General features: G+C 43.2%; 1 protein-coding gene across 1 annotated transcript in view; it reads left to right on the top strand.

Annotated features, from left to right (window-relative positions):
- Nucleotides 1–17,297, top strand: part of necab2 (N-terminal EF-hand calcium binding protein 2) — an 80,430-nt gene that overhangs the window by 9,658 nt on the left and 53,475 nt on the right. Inside the window, exon 2 of the mRNA XM_030136610.1 lies at nt 10,207–10,266. Coding sequence (XP_029992470.1) covers nt 10,207–10,266 — 60 coding nt within the window. The remainder of the gene's footprint in view (nt 1–10,206; nt 10,267–17,297) is intronic.

Raw genomic sequence — 17,297 nt, 5'->3', positions numbered from 1 at the left:
CAATGGCTATCCTGCTATGTTTGTACCAGTTTGGTTCTTCCTGCCTGTCAAAATTAAAAGCACATCTTGTACTCATACCTTACACTGAGCTAACTTCCTGCCCAACTTCCACCTACGCTACAATACATTTGGTTTTGGTTCACATGAAGAGGTAGTGAGTTGGAGGGGAGGGGCTAAGGGGGAGGGCTGTTTGACCCTCCAAACTGAGATTTTCTAGGACCACACTACAAACACAGGGGTCTGACAAATTTCCCATCTGACCCATGAGTGGGTGAGGTGGAGGAAAACACAGAAAACAGAGCAGCAGTGACCAAAGACACACCCAAATGTAAGGATTTACTTTGTGGGGGGTAGGGGTGAGGGGAGGGCCAAGGGGTAGGGGTAAAGGGTGGGGGTTAGGGGTAGGGGTAAAGGGTGGGGGTTAGGGGTAGGGGTAAAGGGTGGGGGTTAGGGGTAGGGGTAAAGGGTGGGGGTTAGGGGTAGGGCGAAGTCGGTCGCGTAGACCACTGGAGACAAGTGCATTTGAAAGTGCGGACTTGAAAGACTCTCTCACTTTATATTTGATGCTGATAGAGCAACAGAACAGAACAATGTCCAAAAACTACAGAACGGGCTGGTGTGGTCCAGTAACCGAAGGGTTGGCAGTACGAATCCCACTCTGTCCTCGTCATGTGCTGTTGTGCTACTCACACTGGCCTATGAACGTACTGGTTGGTGGTGGGAGGGGCCGTAGGTGTGACTTGTCAGCCACACTTCCGTCAGTCTGCCCCCCCCCCCCCAGGACAGCTGTGGATGCAGATGCAGTTTACCTCCACCAGAGGGAGAGTGTGAGAGCGAATGAAGACTGGATCCACTGGACGCACCGGGAGTATGTGTTCACAGAAAAGCACTGTAGAAATCTAATCCATTATTATAATTATTACAGATAAATATGTGGTTTATTACTTTAAAAATGCTCATTATCACTCGGTGCCTAATTCTAATTTCACTCATTTTTTTTTATGTAGCAGCAATTTAGCAATTAAATTAGCATGTGGATACAGGGGCGCCGCTACCAGTCATGGGCCCATGAGAGTAGACTCGTTGTGGACCCTACATAAACTGACGTTTCCGATTTGTCCATCTGTCGCAGCGTAGAAACAACCAAATGTAACATCCTTTCAACATTCGACTCCCAGCTTCTACACCTCTCTTCTATTATTGGATGCAACTTTAACACCTTCTGTATCCACTGGACCCCCTGCACTGCACTATGGCCCCCCACAAACACTGAGCCCCAAGAATTTGTCATGTCCCCCCCCCCCCGCCCACTGGCATCCCAGTGTGGATCTAGGAGGATGGAGCGATAGAAGCGGTGGTCCAGTACAAACACAGTGGTCCAGTATAAACACAGTGGTCCAGTATAAACACAGTGGTCCAGTACAAACACAGTGGTCCAGTATAAACACAGTGGTCCAGTACAAACACAGTGGTCCAGTGTAAACACAGTGGTCCAGTATAAACAGTAGAAACACAGTGGTCCAGTACAAACACAGTGGTCCAGTACAAACACAGTGGTCCAGTGTAAACACAGTGGTCCAGTACAAACACAGTGGTCCAGTACAAACACAGTGGTCCAGTACAAACACAGTGGTCCAGTATAAACACAGTGGTCCAGTATAAACACAGTGGTCCAGTATAAACAGTACAAACACAGTGGTCCAGTACAAACACAGTGGTCCAGTACAAACACAGTGGTCCAGTATAAACACAGTGGTCCAGTACAAACACAGTGGTCCAGTATAAACACAGTGGTCCAGTATAAACACAGTGGTCCAGTATAAACACAGTGGTCCAGTACAAACACAGTGGTCCAGTATAAACAGTACAAACACAGTGGTCCAGTACAAACACAGTGGTCCAGTACAAACACAGTGGTCCAGTATAAACACAGTGGTCCAGTATAAACACAGTGGTCCAGTATAAACACAGTGGTCCAGTACAAACACAGTGGTCCAGTACAAACACAGTGGTCCAGTATAAACACAGTGGTCCAGTACAAACACAGTGGTCCAGTATAAACACAGTGGTCCAGTATAAACACAGTGGTCCAGTATAAACACAGTGGTCCAGTACAAACACAGTGGTCCAGTATAAACACAGTGGTCCAGTACAAACACAGTGGTCCAGTACAAACACAGTGGTCCAGTACAAACACAGTGGTCCAGTATAAACACAGTGGTCCAGTGTAAACACAGTGGTCCAGTATAAACACAGTGGTCCAGTTTAAACACAGTGGTCCAGTACAAACACAGTGGTCCAGTACAAACACAGTGGTCCAGTTTAAACACAGTGGTCCAGTATAAACACAGTGGTCCAGTACAAACACAGTGGTCCAGTGTAAACACAGTGGTCCAGTACAAACACAGTGGTCCAGTATAAACAGTAGAAACACAGTGGTCCAGTACAAACACAGTGGTCCAGTATAAACACAGTGGTCCAGTATAAACACAGTGGTCCAGTATAAACACAGTGGTCCAGTACAAACACAGTGGTCCAGTATAAACAGTACAAACACAGTGGTCCAGTACAAACACAGTGGTCCAGTACAAACACAGTGGTCCAGTATAAACACAGTGGTCCAGTACAAACACAGTGGTCCAGTATAAACAGTACAAACACAGTGGTCCAGTACAAACACAGTGGTCCAGTATAAACACAGTGGTCCAGTACAAACACAGTGGTCCAGTGTAAACACAGTGGTCCAGTACAAACACAGTGGTCCAGTATAAACACAGTGGTCCAGTACAAACACAGTGGTCCAGTATAAACACAGTGGTCCAGTATAAACACAGTGGTCCAGTATAAACACAGTGGTCCAGTACAAACACAGTGGTCCAGTATAAACACAGTGGTCCAGTACAAACACAGTGGTCCAGTACAAACACAGTGGTCCAGTGTAAACACAGTGGTCCAGTACAAACACAGTGGTCCAGTATAAACACAGTGGTCCAGTATAAACACAGTGGTCCAGTATAAACACAGTGGTCCAGTATAAACAGTAGAAACACAGTGGTCCAGTACAAACACAGTGGTCCAGTACAAACACAGTGGTCCAGTATAAACACAGTGGTCCAGTACAAACACAGTGGTCCAGTATAAACACAGTGGTCCAGTATAAACACAGTGGTCCAGTGTAAACACAGTGGTCCAGTACAAACACAGTGGTCCAGTATAAACACAGTGGTCCAGTATAAACACAGTGGTCCAGTACAAACACAGTGGTCCAGTATAAACACAGTGGTCCAGTATAAACACAGTGGTCCAGTACAAACACAGTGGTCCAGTACAAACACAGTGGTCCAGTACAAACACAGTGGTCCAGTATAAACACAGTGGTCCAGTACAAACACAGTGGTCCAGTGTAAACACAGTGGTCCAGTACAAACACAGTGGTCCAGTATAAACACAGTGGTCCAGTATAAACACAGTGGTCCAGTACAAACACAGTGGTCCAGTATAAACACAGTGGTCCAGTATAAACACAGTGGTCCAGTACAAACACAGTGGTCCAGTATAAACACAGTGGTCCAGTTTAAACAGTACAAACACAGTGGTCCAGTACAAACACAGTGGTCCAGTATAAACACAGTGGTCCAGTATAAACACAGTGGTCCAGTATAAACAGTACAAACACAGTGGTCCAGTACAAACACAGTGGTCCAGTACAAACACAGTGGTCCAGTATAAACACAGTGGTCCAGTGTAAACACAGTGGTCCAGTATAAACACAGTGGTCCAGTACAAACACAGTGGTCCAGTACAAACACAGTGGTCCAGTACAAACACAGTGGTCCAGTATAAACACAGTGGTCCAGTACAAACACAGTGGTCCAGTATAAACACAGTGGTCCAGTATAAACACAGTGGTCCAGTATAAACACAGTGGTCCAGTACAAACACAGTGGTCCAGTACAAACACAGTGGTCCAGTATAAACACAGTGGTCCAGTGTAAACACAGTGGTCCAGTATAAACACAGTGGTCCAGTATAAACACAGTGGTCCAGTACAAACACAGTGGTCCAGTTTAAACACAGTGGTCCAGTATAAACACAGTGGTCCAGTACAAACACAGTGGTCCAGTGTAAACACAGTGGTCCAGTACAAACACAGTGGTCCAGTATAAACACAGTGGTCCAGTATAAACACAGTGGTCCAGTATAAACAGTAGAAACACAGTGGTCCAGTACAAACACAGTGGTCCAGTACAAACACAGTGGTCCAGTACAAACACAGTGGTCCAGTATAAACACAGTGGTCCAGTACAAACACAGTGGTCCAGTATAAACACAGTGGTCCAGTATAAACACAGTGGTCCAGTGTAAACACAGTGGTCCAGTACAAACACAGTGGTCCAGTATAAACACAGTGGTCCAGTATAAACACAGTGGTCCAGTACAAACACAGTGGTCCAGTATAAACACAGTGGTCCAGTATAAACACAGTGGTCCAGTACAAACACAGTGGTCCAGTACAAACACAGTGGTCCAGTACAAACACAGTGGTCCAGTATAAACACAGTGGTCCAGTACAAACACAGTGGTCCAGTGTAAACACAGTGGTCCAGTACAAACACAGTGGTCCAGTATAAACACAGTGGTCCAGTATAAACACAGTGGTCCAGTACAAACACAGTGGTCCAGTATAAACACAGTGGTCCAGTATAAACACAGTGGTCCAGTACAAACACAGTGGTCCAGTATAAACACAGTGGTCCAGTTTAAACAGTACAAACACAGTGGTCCAGTACAAACACAGTGGTCCAGTATAAACACAGTGGTCCAGTATAAACACAGTGGTCCAGTATAAACAGTACAAACACAGTGGTCCAGTACAAACACAGTGGTCCAGTACAAACACAGTGGTCCAGTATAAACACAGTGGTCCAGTGTAAACACAGTGGTCCAGTATAAACACAGTGGTCCAGTACAAACACAGTGGTCCAGTATAAACACAGTGGTCCAGTACAAACACAGTGGTCCAGTATAAACACAGTGGTCCAGTACAAACACAGTGGTCCAGTATAAACACAGTGGTCCAGTATAAACACAGTGGTCCAGTATAAACACAGTGGTCCAGTACAAACACAGTGGTCCAGTACAAACACAGTGGTCCAGTATAAACACAGTGGTCCAGTATAAACACAGTGGTCCAGTACAAACACAGTGGTCCAGTATAAACACAGTGGTCCAGTACAAACACAGTGGTCCAGTACAAACACAGTGGTCCAGTACAAACACAGTGGTCCAGTTTAAACACAGTGGTCCAGTACAAACACAGTGGTCCAGTACAAACACAGTGGTCCAGTTTAAACACAGTGGTCCAGTACAAACACAGTGGTCCAGTACAAACACAGTGGTCCAGTATAAACACAGTGGTCCAGTGTAAACACAGTGGTCCAGTATAAACACAGTGGTCCAGTATAAACACAGTGGTCCAGTTTAAACACAGTGGTCCAGTACAAACACAGTGGTCCAGTACAAACACAGTGGTCCAGTTTAAACACAGTGGTCCAGTACAAACACAGTGGTCCAGTACAAACACAGTGGTCCAGTGTAAACACAGTGGTCCAGTACAAACACAGTGGTCCAGTATAAACACAGTGGTCCAGTATAAACACAGTGGTCCAGTATAAACAGTAGAAACACAGTGGTCCAGTACAAACACAGTGGTCCAGTACAAACACAGTGGTCCAGTACAAACACAGTGGTCCAGTATAAACACAGTGGTCCAGTATAAACACAGTGGTCCAGTATAAACAGTACAAACACAGTGGTCCAGTACAAACACAGTGGTCCAGTATAAACACAGTGGTCCAGTACAAACACAGTGGTCCAGTGTAAACACAGTGGTCCAGTACAAACACAGTGGTCCAGTATAAACACAGTGGTCCAGTACAAACACAGTGGTCCAGTATAAACACAGTGGTCCAGTATAAACACAGTGGTCCAGTACAAACACAGTGGTCCAGTATAAACACAGTGGTCCAGTACAAACACAGTGGTCCAGTACAAACACAGTGGTCCAGTACAAACACAGTGGTCCAGTTTAAACACAGTGGTCCAGTACAAACACAGTGGTCCAGTACAAACACAGTGGTCCAGTTTAAACACAGTGGTCCAGTACAAACACAGTGGTCCAGTGTAAACACAGTGGTCCAGTATAAACACAGTGGTCCAGTATAAACACAGTGGTCCAGTTTAAACACAGTGGTCCAGTACAAACACAGTGGTCCAGTACAAACACAGTGGTCCAGTTTAAACACAGTGGTCCAGTACAAACACAGTGGTCCAGTACAAACACAGTGGTCCAGTGTAAACACAGTGGTCCAGTACAAACACAGTGGTCCAGTATAAACACAGTGGTCCAGTATAAACACAGTGGTCCAGTATAAACAGTAGAAACACAGTGGTCCAGTACAAACACAGTGGTCCAGTACAAACACAGTGGTCCAGTACAAACACAGTGGTCCAGTATAAACACAGTGGTCCAGTATAAACACAGTGGTCCAGTATAAACAGTACAAACACAGTGGTCCAGTACAAACACAGTGGTCCAGTATAAACACAGTGGTCCAGTACAAACACAGTGGTCCAGTGTAAACACAGTGGTCCAGTACAAACACAGTGGTCCAGTATAAACACAGTGGTCCAGTATAAACACAGTGGTCCAGTATAAACAGTACAAACACAGTGGTCCAGTACAAACACAGTGGTCCAGTATAAACACAGTGGTCCAGTATAAACACAGTGGTCCAGTACAAACACAGTGGTCCAGTATAAACACAGTGGTCCAGTACAAACACAGTGGTCCAGTACAAACACAGTGGTCCAGTGTAAACACAGTGGTCCAGTACAAACACAGTGGTCCAGTATAAACACAGTGGTCCAGTATAAACACAGTGGTCCAGTATAAACAGTAGAAACACAGTGGTCCAGTACAAACACAGTGGTCCAGTACAAACACAGTGGTCCAGTACAAACACAGTGGTCCAGTATAAACACAGTGGTCCAGTACAAACACAGTGGTCCAGTATAAACACAGTGGTCCAGTACAAACACAGTGGTCCAGTACAAACACAGTGGTCCAGTGTAAACACAGTGGTCCAGTACAAACACAGTGGTCCAGTATAAACACAGTGGTCCAGTACAAACACAGTGGTCCAGTATAAACACAGTGGTCCAGTATAAACACAGTGGTCCAGTACAAACACAGTGGTCCAGTACAAACACAGTGGTCCAGTACAAACACAGTGGTCCAGTATAAACACAGTGGTCCAGTACAAACACAGTGGTCCAGTACAAACACAGTGGTCCAGTGTAAACACAGTGGTCCAGTACAAACACAGTGGTCCAGTATAAACACAGTGGTCCAGTATAAACACAGTGGTCCAGTACAAACACAGTGGTCCAGTATAAACACAGTGGTCCAGTTTAAACAGTACAAACACAGTGGTCCAGTACAAACACAGTGGTCCAGTATAAACACAGTGGTCCAGTATAAACACAGTGGTCCAGTATAAACAGTACAAACACAGTGGTCCAGTACAAACACAGTGGTCCAGTACAAACACAGTGGTCCAGTATAAACACAGTGGTCCAGTGTAAACACAGTGGTCCAGTATAAACACAGTGGTCCAGTATAAACACAGTGGTCCAGTACAAACACAGTGGTCCAGTACAAACACAGTGGTCCAGTACAAACACAGTGGTCCAGTATAAACACAGTGGTCCAGTACAAACACAGTGGTCCAGTGTAAACACAGTGGTCCAGTATAAACACAGTGGTCCAGTACAAACACAGTGGTCCAGTATAAACACAGTGGTCCAGTATAAACACAGTGGTCCAGTATAAACACAGTGGTCCAGTGTAAACACAGTGGTCCAGTATAAACACAGTGGTCCAGTTTAAACACAGTGGTCCAGTACAAACACAGTGGTCCAGTACAAACACAGTGGTCCAGTTTAAACACAGTGGTCCAGTATAAACACAGTGGTCCAGTACAAACACAGTGGTCCAGTGTAAACACAGTGGTCCAGTACAAACACAGTGGTCCAGTATAAACACAGTGGTCCAGTATAAACACAGTGGTCCAGTATAAACACAGTGGTCCAGTATAAACAGTATAAACACAGTGGTCCAGTACAAACACAGTGGTCCAGTATAAACACAGTGGTCCAGTATAAACACAGTGGTCCAGTATAAACAGTACAAACACAGTGGTCCAGTACAAACACAGTGGTCCAGTATAAACACAGTGGTCCAGTATAAACACAGTGGTCCAGTGTAAACACAGTGGTCCAGTACAAACACAGTGGTCCAGTTTAAACACAGTGGTCCAGTATAAACACAGTGGTCCAGTGTAAACACAGTGGTCCAGTACAAACACAGTGGTCCAGTATAAACACAGTGGTCCAGTATAAACACAGTGGTCCAGTATAAACACAGTGGTCCAGTACAAACACAGTGGTCCAGTACAAACACAGTGGTCCAGTATAAACACAGTGGTCCAGTATAAACAGTACAAACACAGTGGTCCAGTACAAACACAGTGGTCCAGTACAAACACAGTGGTCCAGTATAAACACAGTGGTCCAGTACAAACATAGTGGTCCAGTACAACACAGTGGTCCAGTATAAACACAGTGGTCCAGTACAAACACAGTGGTCCAGTATAAACACAGTGGTCCAGTACAAACACAGTGGTCCAGTATAAACACAGTGGTCCAGTATAAACACAGTGGTCCAGTACAAACACAGTGGTCCAGTATAAACACAGTGGTCCAGTATAAACAGTAGAAACACAGTGGTCCAGTACAAACACAGTGGTCCAGTACAAACACAGTGGTCCAGTATAAACACAGTGGTCCAGTACAAACACAGTGGTCCAGTACAAACACAGTGGTCCAGTGTAAACACAGTGGTCCAGTATAAACACAGTGGTCCAGTACAAACACAGTGGTCCAGTGTAAACACAGTGGTCCAGTACAAACACAGTGGTCCAGTATAAACACAGTGGTCCAGTACAAACACAGTGGTCCAGTATAAACACAGTGGTCCAGTACAAACACAGTGGTCCAGTACAAACACAGTGGTCCAGTATAAACACAGTGGTCCAGTACAAACACAGTGGTCCAGTATAAACACAGTGGTCCAGTACAAACACAGTGGTCCAGTATAAACACAGTGGTCCAGTACAAACACAGTGGTCCAGTATAAACACAGTGGTCCAGTATAAACACAGTGGTCCAGTATAAACACAGTGGTCCAGTGTAAACACAGTGGTCCAGTGTAAACACAGTGGTCCAGTATAAACACAGTGGTCCAGTTTAAACACAGTGGTCCAGTACAAACACAGTGGTCCAGTACAAACACAGTGGTCCAGTTTAAACACAGTGGTCCAGTTTAAACACAGTGGTCCAGTTTAAACACAGTGGTCCAGTATAAACACAGTGGTCCAGTTTAAACACAGTGGTCCAGTTTAAACACAGTGGTCCAGTATAAACACAGTGGTCCAGTTTAAACACAGTGGTCCAGTACAAACAGTACAAACACAGTGGTCCAGTATAAACACAGTGGTCCAGTACAAACACAGTGGTCCAGTATAAACACAGTGGTCCAGTATAAACACAGTGGTCCAGTTTAAACAGTACAAACACAGTGGTCCAGTATAAACACAGTGGTCCAGTTTAAACACAGTGGTCCAGTATAAACACAGTGGTCCAGTATAAACACAGTGGTCCAGTATAAACACAGTGGTCCAGTTTAAACACAGTGGTCCAGTATAAACACAGTGGTCCAGTTTAAACACAGTGGTCCAGTAAATCCTGCTGAATGCGTCTGAGTCAAACAGCAGAAACTGTCGTATTTTGTGTCATTTCTTCAGGAAACTAACGAGGTAAATGTGTGAGGGTCCCTGGTGCGCCATCTGCTCGTCAGGAGGCCTGTCAGCGTTTCAGAGGAGGAACCGAAGGAGAACCTGTCAGAGCGTGTCACAGCTGATAGAAGGAATATGCAGAACCTCCTCTAAGACACGGAACCTAGGCACCCCCCCCCCCCCTTCCACCAATGGGAGGTAGACCAGTTCAGACTCACAGTCGGTCCCTGCCACAGACTGTACACTTTCTGTTCCACGTAAACACTTGTTCTGTTGCTTTTCCTTTCAGCTGCTCGTCAAACACCTCCTGCCTTTGGCCACGCCCCCCTCCTCCTCTCAGCTCACTAAGGTGCAGTCTCCGGAGGCTTCCCAAGCGGCCTATTTTTAGATTTTTTTTCATTACTTTATATTGGTTTGATCCTCTTCGCCATGGCAACCAATAAAAGTTGTTTATGTTTCGGCAGGTCATAAGACGCGCTGGTGTTTTCTTTTATTTCGCAGCTCAAGAGGTAGAAACTTTTCTTTTCCAGGCGTGTGTGTGGAGTGGGTTTTATCTGCTCTGATGGGAGACAGGTTTGAAGTGTGGGGAAGCACCAGCCTCCCAAACACCCCCCCCCACACACACACATATACACACACACACACAACCCCCCCCCCCCCCCACAACCCCCTGCCTCAGCTTCACACATCCACCAATTAAAACGGTCTCCTAGCAACCGGAGTCAATATGTCTCTAAGCAACACCATTTTAGCGGTTACGCAGGAAATCACATCCGAGCAGCAGACGGCTTCCACTTGCAAACATATTTCTTTTTAAACGCCCTGGTCTCACACAGTTTTCAGAAACAGCCCTGCAGACTGGGAGCTCTGAAAAGTGGAAACAGAAATGAACTGAAATAGAAACGCAGTGAAAGAACCCAGACTAATTCAGACACTGTGGGTGCACTTCTGAACCTGTTTGGAGGAGCTTTGGAACATTTATGGACATTTATTATCCTGTTTTTAGTTTCTAAGGAGCTTCGGTAGTCGTCTGTTTCAGTTTGTCTCAGCTTCTGTTTGTTCAGTTCAAATATTTGACCTCGTTTTTAGCTTCTGTGTAGTTTTTAGCTTCTTTGACTCTTCCACTGCAGCTTGTTTTTATCTTCTTTCTAAAAATGATGTTGTTTCTGTGTCGACCAGTTTTATAAGTGCACTCAGAAAATCTGTCCTTCAAAGTGCAACCTCTAAAAACTACAGATAAAAACTACATTAAATATGTTTATTATCACTGACAGTTTTCAGAAATACCCCAACAGTTGGTATGAACTGAAACAGAACTGAACTGAAGGTCTTTTTTGTATTGGGATTGTCTCTGTCAACTCATCCTTTATTTTTTATTAGTAAGTTTTTATTTTTATCAATTACTAAAAATTTCAGGCAACTCCACCTGGGGTCCTGACCCTAAAGTTGAAAAACTCTGATTTAAACACTTTTATTTCCTTCTTGAGGTTCCTTATGTTCATGTAAACCACATTCGATTTATTATGTATGAAATGTACCATATATATATATATATATATATATATATATATATATATATATATATATATATATATGAACATCTTTCACTTTAATCCTGGACTTTGTTTTTACTAAAATGCTTTAATTCCAATGTACTTAAATAATTTCAGTTTGATTCCATTCCTATAAAATGTTCAGTATATTCTACTCATTTGTCGACATAGCCTAAAGTACAAAAACAGCTTCAGTTGAATGGATTTAAATCCCTCAGTTTTAGTCCTGGCCACACCTTTTTCTCTGTGCAGTGCATTGTGGGTATTGTTCCTGTAGTTGTAAATGTGTTGTTTTTCTGTGCAGGCTTCAGTGGGTTGTGCTGTTAGTGTTCATTTGTACAGCTGCAGCAGGAGTCACAGCCACAGGAACAACAAAGGATGTACTGTTCAGAGAGGAGTTTTCTTATTTGATGTAAATTTTTATGCCTTGCCAAATTAAAAGCACTTCCTGGTAAATTACATTGAGCTAACTTCCTGCTGAATTTTCATCCACACTATAATATATGAAGTTGAATAATGACACAAAGCAATTTATATTGCAAAAGATTTTAATTTAAATCTACTTGGAATTGAGTCCAATGAACTGATGATATTCAGTCTAATGATTCTACCTCACATAAGGATATATATTTAACATATATGCTTAGTGTCCAGCCAGGGTCAAAGTGCAATATATATTTATCTGATCTGTTTCTTGGTTGGTGACATGCCTGTTTTTATTCTGTACATATATTTAAACTTTTCTTTCTTTTAAACTGTTTTGCACCACACACCACGAGAGAGGTGTCTCTTTTAATTTCGCTGGACATACCTATAATGACAATGAAGGCATTCTATTCTATTGTATTCTATTCTAGTCTAGTCTATTCTAGTCTAGTCTAGTCTATTCTGGTCTATTCTAGTCTAGTCTAGTCTAGTCTATTCTGGTCTATTCTAGTCTAGTCTAGTCTAGTCTATTCTGGTCTATTCTAGTCTAGTCTAGTCTAGTCTAGTCTATTCTGGTCTATTCTAGTCTAGTCTAGTCTAGTCTATTCTGGTCTATTCTAGTCTAGTCTAGTCTAGTCTAGTCTATACAAAGCAATTGACATTGTAACAAATTTGAAGTTAAATTCACTTGGAATTTAGTGTGTCATACTTAAAATAGTAATTCTATTCAAATCAAGCATTTCAGTTTAATACACTCAAGTTTTTATTACTCATTACTTACATTTTTTGAGGCAACGAGTTACCTCAGATTTTTTAAGTAAACTCAACTTCTCCGGTCTGACAGTGTTTCCATTCTGAGCTCAGATGTAAATCTCCACATGTCCACTCCACTGCACGTCTGAACTAAATATGTTTTTGTCTTTGAACACAGTGCAAACGTCTACAGAAACGCAACACACACATGTTCAAGGTGATGACGTCATTATCGGACTTTGCAGAGCAACGTGTCGGCGTTATGAACGGACATGAACGGACCTGAACGGACCTGTCTGGGCTGGACTCCAGTTGACGCAGATTGAACTAGTGCGGTCTCCAGAGGCCGGTGTGAGAACATGGGGTTCTACAGGAGCTTTTCTCAGTGTTTCTGTTCTGGAGCTCAACTGTCAAAGAGGCAGCGTACGATCATTCCCCTGATCAAACACCATCTGAAGAGTGGATGTGTTTTGGCTTATTAGACGTGACACCAGTTTGTCTTAACAACAAATGCACCAAGAACAGACAAGAGAAGTTCTAAACCCTGTACTGTTTTTGTTTTTTTCACAGTTTGTGGTCAGTATCTGACCGTTAATTCACATTCAAAGACATGACCAAATGCATTCAGCAACAAAAAAGACCATCATCATCCATCCATCATCCATCCATCCAGAATCCTTCCATCATCCTTCCATCATCCATCCCATAATGCTCCCACAGGGAAGTCTAACTCACTCATAACTCATGTAAATGTGGTATTTCCGTTCCCTTCATGCTTTATTCATTATCTGTATCAATTAGTCGCCGTCGTCAGAGCTTGTCCCAAAGGGCTCAGGAGATTCTGTAAATGAGTCGATCATAAAGTAATTAGTGGTGATTAATAAACTCTGCTGACCTTTGACCCCGCTCATCAGATCAGGTCAGATCCTCTACAGTCTACGCTGGCGTCATCTGTTCCAGATGCAGTTTTATTATTAATGTTCGAGTTCTGCAAAGCCACGAAAGACTGAAAGAAGATGATCTACGAACAGCAGCCTGTGTTTGGGTTCATCAATAATCCAATCCACTGTCAAACCACCGAAATGTTTACGCATTCCGACTCAGATCACTGTTTTCACGACTTGGAGGATGTGATATACCTTTTATTTGAACATTTAACTGTTATAAAACATGAATAGTGTGAGAAAAAGACCTAAACTTCAGTTTTACACCAGAATATTTCCACTTAGGACCATGAGATCAAACTGTTTCTGTCTTCAGGTCATTATAACGAAGGTGGGTTTGGGACAGAATATTATTAAAATGAAAATAGTTCACAGACGTAAACATTTGCCTCATGTAATTTTATCTCTTTGATTCTTAAAGTGAGGAGCTGACTTTATTCTACGGAAGCCTATTGCATTCACACAAAATACATAAATTCTGCTCTGTTTTTCCAAATTAATGAGATAATTATTTTGTAATTATGAGAAAAATAAGTTTTTTTAAAAATTGGCTCTTTTTCCAAATTAACGAGATACTGTTTTCTGAAATTTTTTAAATTCGGCTCTGTTTTTCTGAATTAACAAGATTAATATCTCATGAAAACAGAGCAGAATTTAATTTTTTTTTTCAGAAAACAGTATGTCGTTAATTTGGAAAAACAGAGCCGGACTACATTTTTTCAGAAAATAGTATTTTGTTCATTTGGAAAAACGGAGCCATTTTTTTTTTTTTTTTTAACTTATTTTTTCTCGTAATTCCGACATAATTATTTCATTACTTTGGAAAACAGAGCCGAATCTTTTTGTGTGAATGCAATAGGCTTCCGTATTATTCAGAGGTTATTGCTGTATTTTATTTTCCTGTAGATCCTATTGGTCTGAATGTGGAACCTGAACTAACATGAGTTTAATACCTGTGGGTTAAATCAACACTTTCAGAACTCTGTCTGCTGTGCTTCTACAGGTTCCTCCACTCGGAGGTTCATATTCAGACACTCAAACCTCTCCAGTGTTGAACTCATGTAATTGGCTCTGGTTTTGCCTCTGGGTTCACGTCTTCACACTCATTCTGGACTCATTCTGTTTTTAATCAGCTTTAATTGGCTCTCCAGGCTCGCTGAATGTTCTGTCTAATTAGTTTCTTCTCTCACATTCGTTCTGTTGTGTCTTTGCTTCTGTTCAACCTCATTCATAAAGGATTCACTCAGGTTTGGAGTGGGACCGTCTTTCAGTTTCATGTCCAAACCGGTCCCCTTTCACCACCAGGACGAATATGAAGAAATGAAACAGCAGCGAGTTCTGACAACGACTTTGGATCGGGTCTAAGTTCAGGTTTATGTTGGAAAAGTTAACGGAAAACACTTCAGTTAAAGGGTTCATATTTATTTTACCCAGGGTTCTAAACTCCTGTTCTTTCAGGTTCCACATTCAGTCTGATCTGATCTGCAGTGGACCCAACCAGGAAAAGAAGAACAGAAGAACCCAGAAAGAATGACAACTGACAATTTATGTCTGTGTTTCAGTGCAAAAAAACTATTAAATTATGAAAATACTTACTTTTATAAACTATCCAAACAAAAAAGATGTGAATAACCTGAAAAAACGGACATTTCTTCAGATAAATCAGTGTAATTTTCTCAGTCTTCTTCCTCCACTTCTCATTAGTCCATGTGCATTCTGGATCAGATCTCCAAAGACACTAAACACTGAGGAACAGGAAGAAAAGAGTTCAAACTGGACTGAATTTAATACAGACATTTCAGGTTGGACACATTTGTTCAGGTTAGTCACAGTTTATTGGTACAGGAGAGTTTGGAAATGGAAAGAGTTTCACAATTTAATGTGATTTTTTTTGCACTAAAAAAAAGGGAAAAAAAATTGAAGTTGTTAATTGAAGATTTTTTTTTTTTGCTTAACTCAAGATTTTTTGCTAAATTTGAGGTTGTTTTTTTTTTTTGGCTTAATTCAGTTTTTCTTTTTTTTAACTTAATTGAAGATTTTTTTTGGGCTTAATTCAAGATTTTTTTTTACTTAATTGAATTTTATTATTATTATTATTTTTTATTTTTTTTTATTTATTTTTTTTTACTTAATTCAAATAGTTCAAATTGTGCTTAATTTTCTTTAGACATTTCAGGTTGTTCATATTTGTTCAGGTTATTCACATTTTATTGTTACAGGAGAGTTTGAAAATGTAAGTATTTTCATAATTTAATGTTATTTTTTGCACTTGAGCACAGACAAATTAAAAAAAAAAAAGTCATTATCTATAGACATAATGTAATATTATTTTTTTCCATCAAACCCAGTAGTAAATCTGCAGTGGTTCTTCTGTGTGGGTTCTTCTGCTGTTATTATTGGACTGTAGATCAGATTGGTCTGGATGTGGAACCCACACTAACATGAGTTCCACAGCCTTGATCGTTAATATTGTCAGTATAATTTTTGCATTTCACACATTTATCCCATGGACCGGACTGGACCCTTTGGTGGGTGGGACTGGACCCTTTGGTGGGTTGGACTGGACTGTTTGGTGGATTGGACTGGACCCTTTGGTGGGTGGGACTGGACCTTTTGGTGGGTGGGACTGGACCCTTTGGTGGATTGGACTGGACCCTTTGGTGGGTGGGACTGGACCTTTTGGTGGGTGGGACTGGACCCTTTGGTGGATTGGACTGGACCCTTTGGTAGGTGGGACTGGACCCTTTGGTGGGTGGGACTGGACCCTTTGGTGGGTGGGACTGGACCCTTTGGTGGGTGGGACTGGACCCTTTGGTAGGGTGGGACTGGACCCTTTGGTGGGTGGGACTGGACCCTTTGGTGGACTGTTTGGTGGTGGGACTGGACCCTTTGGTGGGTGGGACTGGACCCTTTGGTGGGTTGGACTGGACCCTTTGGTGGGTTGGACTGGACCCTTTGGTGGATTGGACTGGACCCTTTGGTGGGTGGGACTGGACCTTTTGGTGGGTGGGACTGGACCCTTTGGTGGGTTGGAATGGACCCTTTGGTGGGTTGGACTGGACTGTTTGGTGGGTGGGACTGGACCCTTTGGTGGGTGGGACTGGACCCTTTGGTGGGTTGGACTGGACCCTTTGGTGGGTGGGACTGGACCCTTTGGTGGGTTGGACTGGACCTTTTGGTGGGTTGGACTGGACCTTTTGGTGGGTGGGACTGGACCCTTTGGTGGGTTGGATTGGACCCTTTGGTGGGTGGGACTGGACCTTTTGATGGGTGGGATTGGACCCTTTGGTGGGTGGGACTGGACCCTTTGGTGGGTTGGACTGGACCCTTTGGTGGGTGGGACTGGACCCTTTGGTGGGTGGGACTGGACTGTTTGGTGGGTGGGACTGGACCTTTTGGTGGGTGGGACTGGACCCTTTGGTGGGTTGGATTGGACCCTTTGGTGGGTGGGACTGGACCTTTTGATGGGTGGGATTGGACCCTTTGGTGGGTGGGACTGGACCCTCTAGTGGGTTGGACTGGACTGTTTGGTGGGTGGGACTGGACCCTTTGGTGGGTGGGACTGGACCCTTTGGTGGGTGGGACTGGACTGTTTGGTGGGTGGGACTGGACCATTCGGTGGGTTGGACTGGACCTTTTGGTGGGTGGGACTGGACCCTTTGGTGGGTGGGACTGGACTGTTTGGTGGGTGGGACTGGACCATT

Source organism: Sphaeramia orbicularis, chromosome 6 (genome assembly GCF_902148855.1).
Source record: "Sphaeramia orbicularis chromosome 6, fSphaOr1.1, whole genome shotgun sequence".
Classification (NCBI taxonomy): domain Eukaryota; kingdom Metazoa; phylum Chordata; class Actinopteri; order Kurtiformes; family Apogonidae; genus Sphaeramia; species Sphaeramia orbicularis.
The sequence above is the reverse complement of the archived record's forward strand: the minus strand, read 5'-3'. Positions and strand labels throughout refer to the sequence as shown.